This window comes from Simochromis diagramma, unplaced genomic scaffold, assembly GCF_900408965.1.
Source record: "Simochromis diagramma unplaced genomic scaffold, fSimDia1.1 OVJJ01000685.1, whole genome shotgun sequence".
In the NCBI taxonomy this organism is placed as follows: domain Eukaryota; kingdom Metazoa; phylum Chordata; class Actinopteri; order Cichliformes; family Cichlidae; genus Simochromis; species Simochromis diagramma.
Genome location: NW_024387477.1, coordinates 11745534 through 11760824, shown reverse-complemented (window position 1 = coordinate 11760824; position 15291 = coordinate 11745534). Strand labels below are relative to the sequence as shown.

Genomic DNA, 15291 nt, shown 5'->3' with positions numbered 1-15291 from the left:
CCAAAGTAAAACATGCCAATAAATGAGAACTTATGATTTTAAAATGTACAGACAGAAAACGGAGATCCTTAAAAATGTATTCAAACATTCTGAGTGGCAGAAATTAATGTGGTCTGCTACCTTCTAATTATCCGAAGAGGGAGGAAATATTGACCTGATGGGGCAGCAGGGTTGCAATTTACCTTTTTCAGCCAATGCTAGAAGCAGCTCAAGGTTTCGGAAACTATCAACTCTTTCCAGTGGACTTTCTCTCCAGATGCCACGGGTTTGTAGAGGTGAACACCTGTCAGATGTGGAGCCCAGACTGAGAACATTTATTCTATAACTCAAACACAGTAAGAGATGCCTGGCATCATCAAACTGGCACATCTGTCATCCCCTGTCACAAGAGAATGGAGACTTCCAGACAGCTTGTCCAACAAACTGGACTGACTTGGCTGCTAGAAGTAGTATTTGTTAAAAGTGGAGCTTGTTAAAATTGGGCTGTTGTAACATTGCATCTTAGCTAAGGCGTGTTTGGATAGGTTTATTTCCAGTATGGTCGCTTGCACAATGTAATGGGAAACATTTTTTCTGTCAGATTTTATGAAGGAAGGAGTAATTTTGCAACTGTGCAAAATGAAAGGAGAGCGTTTGGGCTGCTGGGAGGAACTGGATCGGTGTTTAATATGATCATACTTGGCCTTTGTTCTGTTGCAAGATGTAATTCAATCAAACTTCTGTATTGCTGTCTGTCTGCCTTTCATCTTTGTCTGTTTATCTTGAACATGTGAGGAGATGATCTTAAATCTACGCACTGGAGTTTACATAAGCATTTAATATACTGTTAAACTCACTATTAGCGAGTTGTGTCCTTTACTTTGAAATCGTAGTTTCACTCTGAATCAAATGGAACACCAAATCGCTCTTACACAGTTATGTGGCTTTTCTAAACACTCCCAATCAGTGATTTCACAGCAAGAGTTCTGCCTCTGACAGACAATAGAAACACCTGCAGTGACACAGTGATTGGGCTGAGGCCAGGCAATTTCAAACCCATGCAGAGACATTACATCATGCCTCTTTTTTAAAACCAAAAAGATAATCTACTGTTTACCATACGTTAAAAGAGTGTTGCATATTTATGTGTTTGTGAAAAGCTGCAGCAGGTTATTTGAATAATCAGCTTTTGTACTTGTTACTTACATTTTTATGCTTGCTCATTTCTTTCTTGAGCATTTTTATATTACAGTAGTGCTTTTTACAATGTGCGTTTACAATGTGTGTTTTGGTAAATGTCAAAACAAATGGAAAAAGTTGTTTTCAATTGTAGCTTAATTTATCTTAAAATGATATGCACACATATTTCAGTGTCATCCTTGTCTAATTAAGCTTTTATTTAACTGCTGAATCAAAAAGTATAGATTAAACCGGAGCTTTATCACTGATAATGCATTATCCATAAAATGTTCTTCAAGGTCATTGTGTTGATCATACAGACTACTTGGTAAAAAAAAAAAAAATGTTTTGGTATTTCCAAGAGAGAGGCTTGTGCTGTAGCAGTTCTACACTTTCATTAAAATCTAAATGTCTATGTGTGTAATTACTCCCGCATGGCTGCTTCACTGGCTTTTTTCATTTTAATCCCTTTACTCTAATGTGAAAAAGATGTGGAATCTGACATTAAAATATTTATGAGTCACTTAGTTTCTTAATTTTGTAGAAAAGGAAGTTATGGGTATGTAACTTTTAATTTTCCCTATATGACTGTCATTAGGTTGATTGATCTCAACCTCTAAAACAAGCCAGTTAAACCATAGCATGTGCGAAAGTTATTGGTTATCAAAGGATAAACACATAAATCTCCAGCGTGTGTCTGCTTATCTTCTTGTAACTCACACTTAAGGAATTCAATCATTAGGCAAATATTTTTATTATTTATAAGTATATATTTAAACTGGCATTGGTAAGTTACTGTTATTTGTATTCTTTAATTTAACAAAACTCAATAACACTTTTATGCAGGATAATTCACAGACTGTAGGTTAACTGTTGTCCACCCAACACCAGAAAAGAGGGCTTGTTGTGTGTGGATGTGTTTGTTGCATGAATACAAGAATGATCTAAGATCAAAGTGCTGGGTTAGAACTGGTTAGTGTCTGTGTGGGTTGCAGGAAGTCTCCATCGTGACTAATGTGTCTCTGGCACTAATTAAAAGACCGAACATGCACGCACAAATGGACACACAGTAACAGACTGTATATCCCTTATATCTGCCAAACCCTTGAGAAAGTAACGGCTTTTTATATGAAAGTAAAGCTCCCACTGATATTACTTGTAAGCTAAGACTCGCTTGTTTGTTCTCTAAAGCAATAACAAGATGAGATTATGCCAGTGCCAGTAATTGGTCAATAACAGGTGGGCATTCTCATTAACCCCTTCACATCCTAAACAAGCTCTCTCCCCCCCCTCTCTTTCGCCCGTCTACTCCTAAAATTAGATTTTTTTTAATTTTATTTTAATAAACAAATTAAAAAAGCAAAGTTACAGCTTATTTGTACTTGCTAATTAGCAAATGCAACCCTGAGGTGTAATCATCTGTCTTGGCCGGTGTTATGTGTAAGTTAAGCTACTTTATGGTGTTGCCTCTTCTTCTTTTCCTTCCATTTTGTAAAGGGTTGGCTTTTCCCTGCGCGCGCACTCGCTGCCTTCTAATTAGCGCGCGCACTCAGAGGCAAAGGTGGAGGCTTGGCTCGTCGCCACGGCGCTGCTCAGGAGAAACTTGTGCGGTGGCAACTTTGACAAACACTGTTAAATGTCTGTCACATAGCTTAAATATTTTAAAGTATATGGTGGACAGGAACTCTCCCAATGTGTGACGAGGGCGAGGAAAGCGACAGCGGCGAGAGGGGGCACCTTTCCGAGTCTCCCTCCTCGCCTCTCTCTCTCAGACTTCCCCGAGGATCTCCCTCCTCTCCGCGGCCCCTAGACCTGTTCTCCTCCGCCTCTCCGCTGCTTGGGGACACCGACCCACCTTACCTCGCCTCTCCGGAGTGTCTTCACCCGTCTCCAGAGTACCAGGAAACCGGGGGTTCCACACACTTTACGCCGCCAAAGTTCCCCCAGCGCACCGGGGACACCGGCTCGCCGTTTCTCTCGCGGCCGGGTATACACATAGATGCGGTCTACGACCAGTACGATGACCCGTTTCCCAAGTGGAGGGGACGTGGAGCGGCCAACGCTGAGCGCTTTCAGCACCGCGGACAGAGACTGCACCGGGCTCCGGAGCTCTCGGACTATGGGAACCACTACACTGTTGAGCACATAGACACCGAGTTCAACTCCGAAACCCGGCAAACGTGAGTCCTCCCCCTCACCTTATATAATTAAGACAGAAAATTAATTCGCGTGCCCTGTGATCACTGGCCTTGTGCAGAGTCCGTGGACTTATTTCTAAACTATAACCACAAACCTTAATCCACCTGGAATGTCAACAAGTAGAGGTCAGTTTTGAAAAGCGTGGAGGCAGGCAGGATTGACACTAAACCAGGTGCACCTAGCTTGTGAGGCACAGACCGACACTGCATAGACAGCACATTAGCAGATTTTTCAAATAAATCCTTTGAGTAATGTTATTGGTGACATATCTGAACTTACTGTGCTTTTAACATCACGTGCTAAGATGTGCTGTTATCTGAAATATTAGTTCACTGTAAGTCAGTAAGTGGAATTTCTAAAGCTGCCACTTTCTCTTCCATCTCAACCTCCATTAAGCTGTGAAGTCTTGTATGTGCAAAATGCATATGTGAGGAAGTGAAGCCCTTACTACCTCCTTGTGTTCAGAGATCGTTAAATAGGAAACAGGGGCAGATTAAGGCATGTGACACAGAGCTGGAGCAGGTTGCAGAGATTGATTTCCACAATACAGTGTACAGAATTATGTTTAGCTGTTTCCTGTATAACTACATATGTATTGAATTGTTTCAATAAAAACAAAGGAACATAGTTTTGGTGTATGCAGCCCACTGCATCAATTTAGAAAATGTCCAGAGGAAAAAAGTGGGACATAAATGACAATACTTAATGGATATTAATGTTACACTGCCAGCTTAGCTATGACTATCAGATATTGAGAATAACAGGCCTCAGAGTTTGGACTTTGATCAGCTTAACAGGCCTAACATGGAAGAAGCTCTCTCTGATGGCTGACTAGGTGAAATGTTGGACACGTGTGCTCAGGTTTTGTGTGAAAGAGCTGGTTAGAGAGGCTGGACATGTCTGTTTCTCATTACCATTAAATTATGTTGAGTAACTCGACTTTGATCTTATAAAAAATGGCAATTTACTGTTTGAACTCTGTGTGTGGTTGACAAAAGCAGAGACAGAGAGCCAAGAGTGTAACTTTTCTCAGATGTGCGTGTGTGTTTGTGTGTATGTGTGTGTTTGCCCACTGATAAAACACTAACTCATTAGTCATTTCTATAAAATTTGATTTCAAACCTGATTAATCTTGTCTTTCCTTCCTTCTCGCTAGTTCACCGGTAAATGACCTAACCTAATTGATTGCCTGCACAGATTATAAATGACTTAGTGCCTCAACCTTGGAAAGTTCAAGTGTGAAAAGAGGACACGTAAAAAACTGTTCATGCAGTTTACCTGGCTGAAAAGCTCATAGTGACAGTTATCTTATTGTATTTTCATTCTGTGTTGAGGCTTCATTGTACATTTCCAACACATTTTTTTGCTGCTTTGTGAGTAAAAAGCGTAAAAACGCCTTACATTTGACTGTGAGTGGTTTTGCATATTTACTCCAGAAAGTAGCATTTACATTTGTTTTGTAGAGATATAGTCCAACCATGTATTTTATTTTTATTTTTTTTATTTATGTTGTAGCTATTCATTGAGCTTGGCTTCCTGGCTTAGTTTTCCAATAATGCTTGTATAATATACATTTTTAGCCACATATGATGTTTTTCTTTAAAAAAAAAACCTGGTCTGTCCACCTGTGCATCACCCAAACTACGACTGAGGTTGAACTTTTACAATCCAGTGAGCTAGACTCAAGCCAATTAAGTGTCTGAGATCTCAAAAGAACTGTAGTTTGAGACATTTTTTTGAACAAGCACCACTGCTGTGTTAGAGATACTTGCAGCAATGGTGCAAGATTGCTTTTTTCTCTTTTTCTGTCAGTTTTGTTGCTAGTACAAGAGGGAGCTGTGTGATTGGACAGCCGCTCTCAGTGATCTGCAGGAGGCTCATACTGGGATCCACCAGCAAATTGGGCAGACTCAGTAACAGCTGCAGTTTCAGGATAAAAAAAAACAAAAAAAAAACAGTACTTACATTACTATAGTGAATAGTCTGATCACATTAAATGAAAATAAAATAGGTGCCATCACCACTGAATCTAAACTTCATGATTTTGAAGCCATGTCCACTTTACAAAATGCAGAGTGTATACTTAGTATGAAACTGAGGCGGGTAGATTTAATAAAATAGTGTGAAACAACATTAAAGTACTCCAGTATAAAGTAAGTCATAGATCGATAAAATGCTTCTTAACCAAAGCTCTTGGATAAATATTGTACTCTCCAATAGGACAATTGTAGTCAGATGTTGGTTGTTTTAAAAAGCAGTTTTTCTTCCCTTCTTCTCCTTTTGTTAAATGCAATAAGTCTTTTTTTGTCTTTCTTTAGAATTACCACTCTATGACATAGGAATTTAGTCTCAGACCCTAGATATATAAGCCAAAACACATATGTACACATGCCATGCTTTGATAATTTCTCTTCTTGTTCTGTACCTACATGTAGACATGGCTTCTCTCTGCCTGTTTATCTCAATTGTGGGTGGCTCTTCTTGTCTGCGTGACTCTCGTTCCACATTAAAATGATGACGGTAAATTTTATTTCAGAGCCGAATCACAAACAGCCAAAGATGGATGGAAAGGGAGCTAGAGAGGGACAGATAATGGCGATTCATTACCTGACTATAAGGTTATCTAAATGGGATGGCAGCCAGCCTCTTTCTTCATTTATGAGAAATCCTCCCAATGTTTACAAATATCTCTGTAAGAATATCCCCCTCTGTATGTGTGTGTGTGTGTGTGTAAAGGTGGAGAAGACATTAGACACAACTTAGAGCGTAAAGGACTGACTCAACAAAACACACAATGACCAATAGGAAAAGATGCTTTTGTGCTGGAGTTAATAGATAGTACTTTCTTTAGAGCCACTTACATTACATTCTATTGTTAATTTAGGTTTTGTTCATATTCTGGTGCCCTAATGTGTAATTGTTCATGTTTCTGTATGGGGGGTGGGGGTTGCTTACTCCCACTGATTGGCAGTCAAGGACATGCACAACTGATTGTGTCACATTTGTCTGTCTCTCTCTCTCTCTCTCTCTCTCTCCCTGCCAAACCCATACACACACTCACATGTACACACAAGATTTGTCCTGGTGAGCTCTCTTCATCTTCTCAGTTCCACATCCTTTGACACCCCTGGGGAATATTTCTACCTTGAACAAGTTTCCATTTTCACCATTTCCTTCAATTCAATGTCCTGCATTCTGTCCATGCGCACGCACGCACGCACGCACGCACGCACGCACGCACACAATTACAAATAACTCAAATTCAAAATAACCTCACATGGTATTTTTATTACTTTTTTTCATTTTGCTGGCAGGTCTAATATGAATCTGGACCCCTAGTCATTTATAAGGTCACTGTATCATTTACAGCCATTTAACTCATAATAGCAGCATTATATTGAAAATCCTTTAACAGTCTTGTACATGGATAATACTACCCAATTATGGCTTTAAAAACGGTACCTCACCTCTGCTATCTCTCTCTCTCTCTCTGGGGAGTTTCAAGGTTTTTTTCATTATCTGGGTTTCACCGACTGTCCAATCATACAGCAGACACAGATGCTACAGTGAATTTAATTGCAGTGGGTGGAGTACAATAGTGCTGATTTGGACAATTTGTAACAAAGTAGTTGGAGCACAATAGTCCTGATGAAAACTGTTTTGCACTAATGGACATGATTAAAAGCAGTTCTCTTCAATCTACTGGCACTGTGTTACTTCGGATGGTTGGACAAAGGTAGAAACAGACACTGTAAAGAGCAGGATGTGCATTTTTAAATCCATATCCATGCAAATTTCCAAGTGACGAACTCTTATTCACCAGTGTTCAAATGGTCACTTTGGATGACACAGTATAAGTTTGTCATTCTAAAGCTAGTTAAGCTGACAGCTTCATATCTGCTTTGGCAATCACAGCTGTTGACCTGCCCAACAAAGAGATTTGACCCATTATAGTGGTTTATTGATCTGTCTGGGGGCAGATAAATCACTAGCATCTTGGTGGTGCTTTCTGTACAGTTACTGGAGAAGTCTGTGTTAAGTACAGTTTTTTGTGGGAGACCAGCTGTCCATGGAGGACTTGGTATGATACATCATAGGCAAACAGATTTTAGCAGTCTTTCTGCTTGCCTTCAACATTTGCTTTCTTCTTCTCTAATTTTCAGTCACTTACTCTTCATCACTTTGTTGCTTCTTTCTCTGAGTCTTGAATTCCTTTGTTGTGTTCTACCTCCATTGCCATCTCAATAATCATTGCGGTTTTTAATGATGTAGTGTGTTTAACTGTCTTTACTGTCTCCAGGGTGGAAGCCATGCATCGCCGCCACACAACGTTGAGGGAGAAGGGGCGTCGCCAGGCAGTGCGGGGCCCAGCCTATATGTTCAATGAGCGTGGCTCGGCCCTCACTGCAGAGGAGGAGCGTTTTCTGGATGCTGCTGAATATGGAAACATTCCTGTGGTCCGCAAGATGCTGGAAGAGTCCAAAACCCTTAACTTTAATTGTGTGGACTACATGGGCCAGAATGCTTTGCAGCTCGCAGTGGGTAACGAGCACCTAGAAGTTACTGAGCTGCTGCTAAAGAAAGATGGTTTGGCTAGGATTGGTGATGGCCTCCTTTTGGCCATCTCAAAAGGTTATGTTAGAATCGTTGAAGCCATTCTCGCCCATCCTGCTTTTGGTGGAGGTCTGCGGCTGGCTTTGAGCACTTTGGAGCAAGAGATGCGTGATGATGACTTTTACGCCTACGACGAAGACGGAACGCGCTTCTCGCATGACATCACACCCATCGTCCTGGCTGCTCACTGCCAGGAATACGAAATTGTCCACATCCTGCTGACGAAGGGGGCTCGCATTGAAAGGCCCCATGACTATTTCTGTAAATGTTCAGAATGTGTGGAGAAACAGAAGAAAGACTCCTTCAGCCACTCACGCTCCAGGATGAATGCATATAAGGCCCTGGCCAGTGCAGCTTACCTGTCGCTCAGCAGTGAAGACCCTGTGCTCACCGCCCTCGAGCTCAGCAATGAACTGGCAAGACTGGCCAACATTGAGACAGAATTTAAGGTGAGGTGTCCTATTGGCTTTTCTTCATTCTTCTCTTTATTCATACTTTACTAGTTTAAAAATAAAGATTTGTTTTGTAGAGATACAGATGTCATACTACAAATGTACACTAGTGTCTATAAGTTCAACCGCCAGCTATGAACCTTATTCTACCCGCTGCTTAAATTTGAAAAATGCTAAAAAGCATGTAAGTGGGTGGCAGGAAAGGGCTGAGGAGGATGAACAGATGTGTGAGCCAGGATTTGTTCAGTGATCCTCAGGCCAGAGAAGAAAAGTGACACAGAATCACAAGGGATCTCAAAGGGCTCTTTTGAAATGAGCGACTGCTCCCCTCCAGAATCCAAAAACTGACATTAGTGCAGTGGAGCACCATGGTGATTCCATGCCATATCAGTTTGAGCAGTTGGCACTAGCCCCAGTAATATTCCTCTCTCACTCTGTCTTTCTCTTGGTATCAAGGGATTGTCCTGCCATCTGCAGCTGTCAAGCCATATAAGGAATTAAAGGGAAAGAATGTAATCCAGTGTTTCTCCTAAAGTGCAACTACAGACGCACTGCACCAAAACTCTAAAACTAAAGTAGATGGTGGTGTAAACCTTAACTGCTTTGTGGGGCCAAGGGAGAGTGGCCACCATCTAGTCATGAAACTGGGTTTTGCAAGCTTTAGCATACTTTAAATATTAGATAAGTATTTGTGATATTTTCAAGTCATTAACTGCCAGTGTTTAAAGATGAGCTAGAAATGTCAACATTAACCTATTCATGTATCTGTTTTATCACAGAACACAGCAGTTATTTCACAGCTCAGGTTTGTTTAAGCATCCATTAGCTCTTTAATCACCTTGAATATGCCCTCCACAAGTCGATTCAGTAGCATTTATCAACTCTAAATCAAGTCTGAGATAAGTTGACAGTTTTAAATAGTTTAGAAAATATACCTATATTTTTGTTCCACTGAAAGTTTGTAAGCTCTTTATAATAAAATTTATAAACCCTGTCCTGAATTGTTTTTTTTTAGTTTTGCTCCAAGGGGAAGCTTCTTGTTGAATGCAGCTGCATCAGTGCAGATGCTTAAGTAAAAACAGCACATTGAACATTATTTTCAGGGATCTATCTTTTCTTGAGCTTGGTATTGTGATTGACTAAGGTATTTTTATTGGTCTATTTTTTTTAAAGCTATGTAGATCAGGAATATGCTGCTTTAAGAAAATATATGCATCTGACTCTTCCCCGCATTCCTACCAGTGATCACATCTTGAATGTATTTCCTAGGGCACTGTAGATTTTTATTACCCTTTTGAACTACCTGTTAGTAATTCAATGTGCCCTCAAGTTGTTGGGGGAAAAAAAGAGTTTAAAATGGAGCACTTTGCATTGTGAGAGAAAAATTCCTTTCTATGCTGCAGTCACCAAAACACACCTTGCTTCCATGATAATGAAACTGATGTAAAAATACTGACGTGAATGTACGTTAGTATTTGTGTCACTGTCTTGGTGAGGAATAATTTTAATTTCAAAAGCTTGGAAGTAAATATCATATCTCCGAAGGGATATTTGAGGTTTAAAGATTGGACGTTAGGATCAGGGTTAGAGGTGAGTGGCCTCTAAATGGATTATTTTGCTTGTGTAATATTTAATATTGTTTCTTAAAAATGTAAAGCCCATATCATTAATGCACTCCAACCCTGAACCTTCCTAAACATTACATGATGGAGATGCATGTGGAAACATCAATGTCTGACGCAGTTGGACTGGACAATAAACACCCTTTAAATCCCGAGATCAAAGTCCAAACTCAGAATAGAGCAGCTCATGCTCCTCCTGTGTACACTGTACTGGCAGCTCTCTCATCTAAATCAAAAAGAGTATTTCCACAAGTGATAACATATCTAAAGAGGACTATTATCTTCTGGGTTAAATGTAAGAAAGGAGAACTTCAGACAGTGTGCCTAACTGATGTTCCCTTGTTTTCTGTAGCTTGTACGAAAATGATTTGAATTTTTTTTCATTCTTTTTTAAACGAAAAAATCAAACCTGAGTTTGTTTGCTGGCATCTCTGTCAAGGCAGGGTCATTGGTTTGTGCTCACTTTACACTGTGTGGTCAGGTGGGCATGCTTTGGGTAGCAGCTTGAGGTAGAGAGGAAGCTTATTTTCCCCTACTGTGCCAGCTCGTGTACGAGTCCCAAATCAGTTAGCGTTGGATATAATGGGTAAGGCATTCACTGAAAAACCAGAGACACTCGTCCATTAGACTCGTACATTATATGTATACATTTATACTTGATCGTTTTTTTAAAAATTTCTAACGATTTCCTTGTTTTGTCGAGTGAGATTCACTTATAAGTGAAAAACTGTCTTCAAAGAAAAGCTGTGAGAACAGTTTTCAATGCGATATTGGATCTGTCTTGTCTGTAAGCTTGCTCAGACCTGTGCAAAGGAGCTAGAGGGTATGCAAGTGTCAGTCGACTGGCTTTCTTCAGAGACTGACTGCACGAGTGGCTTGTGCAAGCTATTAGTAATGGCCTATGGGTACATCTTAAAGAAATTCTAGCAGTGCTGTGAATAAGTGCATGTAAAATGTGCACTGGTGTGATTACCATTAGATGGTACTGAAGCATCTGGTGAACTAGAAAATGGCATGCCTTTGTGCACCCATGTAGTGCTTCATTCTCTTACCCTCAACACTCTTGTTAATAACTGTCATTGTTTCTCTGGTCCTTCCGCTTTCTACCCCACATTTGTGTCTGATATTCAGCCTTTCTGCTTGTCAGTCTGTTCTGTCTCCAGACAAGTTAATGAGAAGGGCTCACCTGAGGGACCACAGTTGTGTTGGAGCTCATCTGTCTCATTACCATCTCATTATCACCCCTCTGTCTTTTTTCTCTTTATTTGTTTTCTTGTCCCTTATCGCATCATCTTCTCATTAATTTAAAATATCAAGTAAGTAAGTAAGCTGTGTGTTTTTATGGAACGTTCAAATGTGGGCGGGAAAAGTTAGAGCATTTTGTTGCTAACACAAAATGTTACATATGAACTTTTGTATGCTATTAGGTGCAATTTTATGACTTCAGAGGTGTATTTATCTATTCATACAAATCTCAGTTAATATGCCCAGTCCTCACCATTTCCTTGGTGAATTAATTTTGAATTTATGCCATAAGTTTATATTTCTTTCATCTCACTTCTAAAGCTAGTATCCTGAAAGGAGCTGAATAATCTAATCAACCTGCTTGAAGTGCTGTACAAGTATACATAATGTGTTTTTGAGATTAAGGCAATGACCATGTTAGTGCTTTTGTGAGCCTCTATGACATATGGGAATCTCTAACATATTTCTAAGCGTCTGTGGATTTATTCATGTGTATTTTCAGAGAAGCATAATTGAAAGGTACGTGTTTGTCCAAGACTGAGAAATAAGCTGCCAATCAGCAGCCTATTTATTCAAGAAGCCTCTAAATTCACATTATTCAAATCATCAGACCCCATTTTCCTTATTGTTGGTTTTCTCTGTGTGTCTGTTTTCTTTGCACTTGTTTTACTTAAACAATATTCAGCAGCTATTATTACCTGCATTTTCAGTGTTTCAGTGGCTGTCGTTCCCCCCCCCCCCCCCCCCGCTCACATAAGAGAATAAAATACATTCGGTCACCATCACAAACTGACTTAAAGATAAAACTGAAGTCGAGTGCCCCCCCCCGCATTAGGTGTTAGGTTCAGGTATCACTTCTCCTAAAGAATAACAATTGCCTGGCTTTACATCAACTGTCAGTGCTGTATATTTGTATATTGTCATTATCATTCATTTCGCCCACTACATAAGTGACAAGCTGAAATTGAACTGTTTGACAGATTCAAAGAAAAGCTTTTTGCTTTGTTGACATATTGATGTTATCTACTAGCTAGCCCCCTGACTGTACACATACATTTTGAATGTAGTGTAAGACACAAGTTCATTTGTTTAAATCAAACTGGATGTTCAGTGTGAGTTAGGTTAAAACTTCTCATCCACTGGAGAAGATGCACAACATGTCTCCATGCAGGAGCAATAGTGTTAAATTCGCCGCATATTGAATTGTTATGTGGGGACTGCTAAGGATCCATCAGAACTGAACCTTACTCCACAAGAAACCCATCAGTTTGTCATCTGAGCCTCTGTAGACACACATAGAAATGCTCCAAATACATTTTAGAAAGTAAGTGAGCAGTAAGAGAGAATACAATCAGAGAGTGGAAAGTGTCAATTAACTTTTATTTGAAATATAATTTTGCATGTTTTTTTTAAAATAATGAAATATTGAGCAAAGCTGAGACAAAAGACAACAAGAAGGAGAGTGCCTCCATCTTACATTACATTACCTCCCCTGTCCCCTCTCTCTCTCTCTCTCTCTGATTGTGTCACATTTGACACTCTCTCTCTCTCTCTCTCTCTCTCTTTTCGCGTACCCCTCAGTTCACTCATCTGTAACCATTCTCACTCGGTTTCACACCACTCTGTCTCCAATTTCAATCTCACAACACTGTCCTCAGTCTCAGTTGTCAAGGTAAAAACCCACACAACATGATTGGATTTTCATGCATGCGTACTATCTTTGTGTGTGCATTTTTGATGTCTGTTTAGCAATAAAAATACCACTGTTTAAGAAAATATTTTTTTTTACTTCTTATAGCCTGAAGTCCTGTCTTTGAATAGGTTTGAGATAGTAATTGATTTCTTTCATCTAGCAGCCTGAAAGAGGAAAAAAAATGCTTTTATTGCTTGTTGCCAAAGGGTTGGCTTCTTTTATTTTTTTAAATAATAAATGTAAGCAACATGGACGAAATTTGAAAATGTATTGATATTTTGTAGCTGAATGGGGTTTAAGAATGTGAACACACGGATTCTACGGAAGGAAGGTCACAGTTTTGTATTCAAGACTGACACTGTCCAGGTTGTGCTAAAAAGACCAAACTGTGGAGGAATATAAATGATGTTCTTGATAAGTATGTATATTAATATAAGGCACAGACATGCACATAAGTACTTTATGCTACCTGCTTAAAAAGATGCACTGAAAGAAAGTTGAGAAAGGGGAGATGATAATTTCCTACTGTGTTTAATGCTAATTATTTTACTGAAAAGAACAATGTAAAAGCTTTTGCCTCAACACGGTGTAATAGTTTGCTTGAGCAGAGCACAAACATGGCGGTGAATGCATAATGATAATCATTCCTCAGGGACTCTAAATCTGCCAGAAGCTCCAGCCTGCTGACTGCTTCCTGTTCAACCAACTGTTGCTAAACAGAATCAAGCAAAAGTGGTTGATAGAAAGAAAGCTAAGAGAGCACAGTGAAAGCCACGGGGTAAGAGATTGAAACTTGAACTTTTATTGAACGAATCAATTGTGCTCATTTTAACGAAGCTTTTAATAAATTGTTTCAGTTTGTAATAAACTGCAACTGAAAGTTAAGAAAAATAAAACTAGCTACTTCAGAGTATTCATTTAGAGTAATTACACAGTTATTAAGGTTTAGCAGCTTTAGGAAATTCATGAACATTTCAGCTTTATCTGAGCTGAGTTCATAATTTTTGAAGTGACTTTTGAAAACACTGAAAAAAGACATTCATCCACAACTGCTATGTAAGAAATTACAGTAATAACTTTTCTATCATTGTGCCATATTTAGAGCATTCTGTTGTTGCTTCCCAGCTGGGGCAGCACAGTATGGTCACTGAAAGAACAGATTAAAGGAGTGGATTGGCCTACTTTATCCTCATTTATGCTCTTCTTCTGTTCTGTTTTTAAGTTTTTAGTCTTATCTGAAATAAAATTGAAATGTTGGGGATTTATTTAGAAGAATTCTGTTGTTTTTTGGCAGAATTGTGTACAAGAAAAATCAGATGCGTGGGAAGGTACTGACTGAGCATTTCAAAAAATGATACTGCAAAAGGAAACATCGAGATGCCTTCATTCAGTTGTTTGAGGACCATTTTATTTACATATATATATATATATATATATATATATATATATATATATATATATATATATATATATAATATAAAAATCCCCTCTCGCCCCTGTTGGGCGGTCTATTCTTCAGCCTCAGGTCCTCTACCAGAGGCCTGGGAGCTTGAGGGTCGTGCGCAGTATCTTAGCTGTTCCCAGGACTGTGCTCTTCTGGACAGAGGATCTTTGATGTTGTTCCTGGGATCTGCTGGAGCCACTCGCCTAGCTTTGGAGTCTCTGCAGCTAGTGCTCCGATTACCACTGGGACCACTGTTACCTTCACCCTCCACATGTTCTGGAGCTCTTCTCTGAGCCCTTCATATTTCTCGAGCTCCTCGTGTTCCTTCTTCCTGATGTTGCTGTCATTCGGAACTGCTACATCGATCGCTACAGCCGTTTTCTTCTGTTTGTCCGGTTGGTTAGCCACCACCATTTTGTCCATCTGTATCTGGAAGTCCCACAGAATCTTCGCTCGATAACTGTTTTTTTATTCATACAAAAACAAACTGAAGATTTTTCCATCTGTGTGAAAAGGTAGGAAACGCCAGTTCAAGCCAAAAGACACAATGCTAACAAGCCATGGTTAAACATTGTAAAAGATTTCTAACTACCTGAGAAAACACAAAAAGAGGCAGGTGATTATTATGTAGGGACAGGGATGATTCTCAGGCTGTGAAGAATTGTACATTTTCTGCATCTATTTGTAACACCTGGTCAGAGGGCCCGGTGGCGCCAGTGTCCGGCAGCCTCGCCTCTGTCAATGCGCCCCAGGGTGGCTGTGGCTACAGTATAGCTTGCCATCACTAGTGTGTGAATATGTGTGTGAATGAGTGGATGACTGGTTGTGTAAAGTGCTTTGGGGTCCTTAGGGACTAGCAAAGCG

The 15291-nt window shown here is 39.7% G+C and overlaps 1 protein-coding gene across 1 annotated transcript in view; it reads left to right on the top strand.

Annotated features, from left to right (window-relative positions):
• The first annotated feature begins 2563 nt into the window (after positions 1 to 2563).
• LOC120724307 (short transient receptor potential channel 7-like) overlaps positions 2564 to 15291 on the top strand; it is a 56998-nt gene continuing 44270 nt past the window's right edge. Inside the window, exons 1-2 of the mRNA XM_040016426.1 lie at positions 2564 to 3338; positions 7658 to 8420. Coding sequence (XP_039872360.1) covers positions 2851 to 3338; positions 7658 to 8420 — 1251 coding nt within the window. The 5' untranslated portion in view covers positions 2564 to 2850. The remainder of the gene's footprint in view (positions 3339 to 7657; positions 8421 to 15291) is intronic.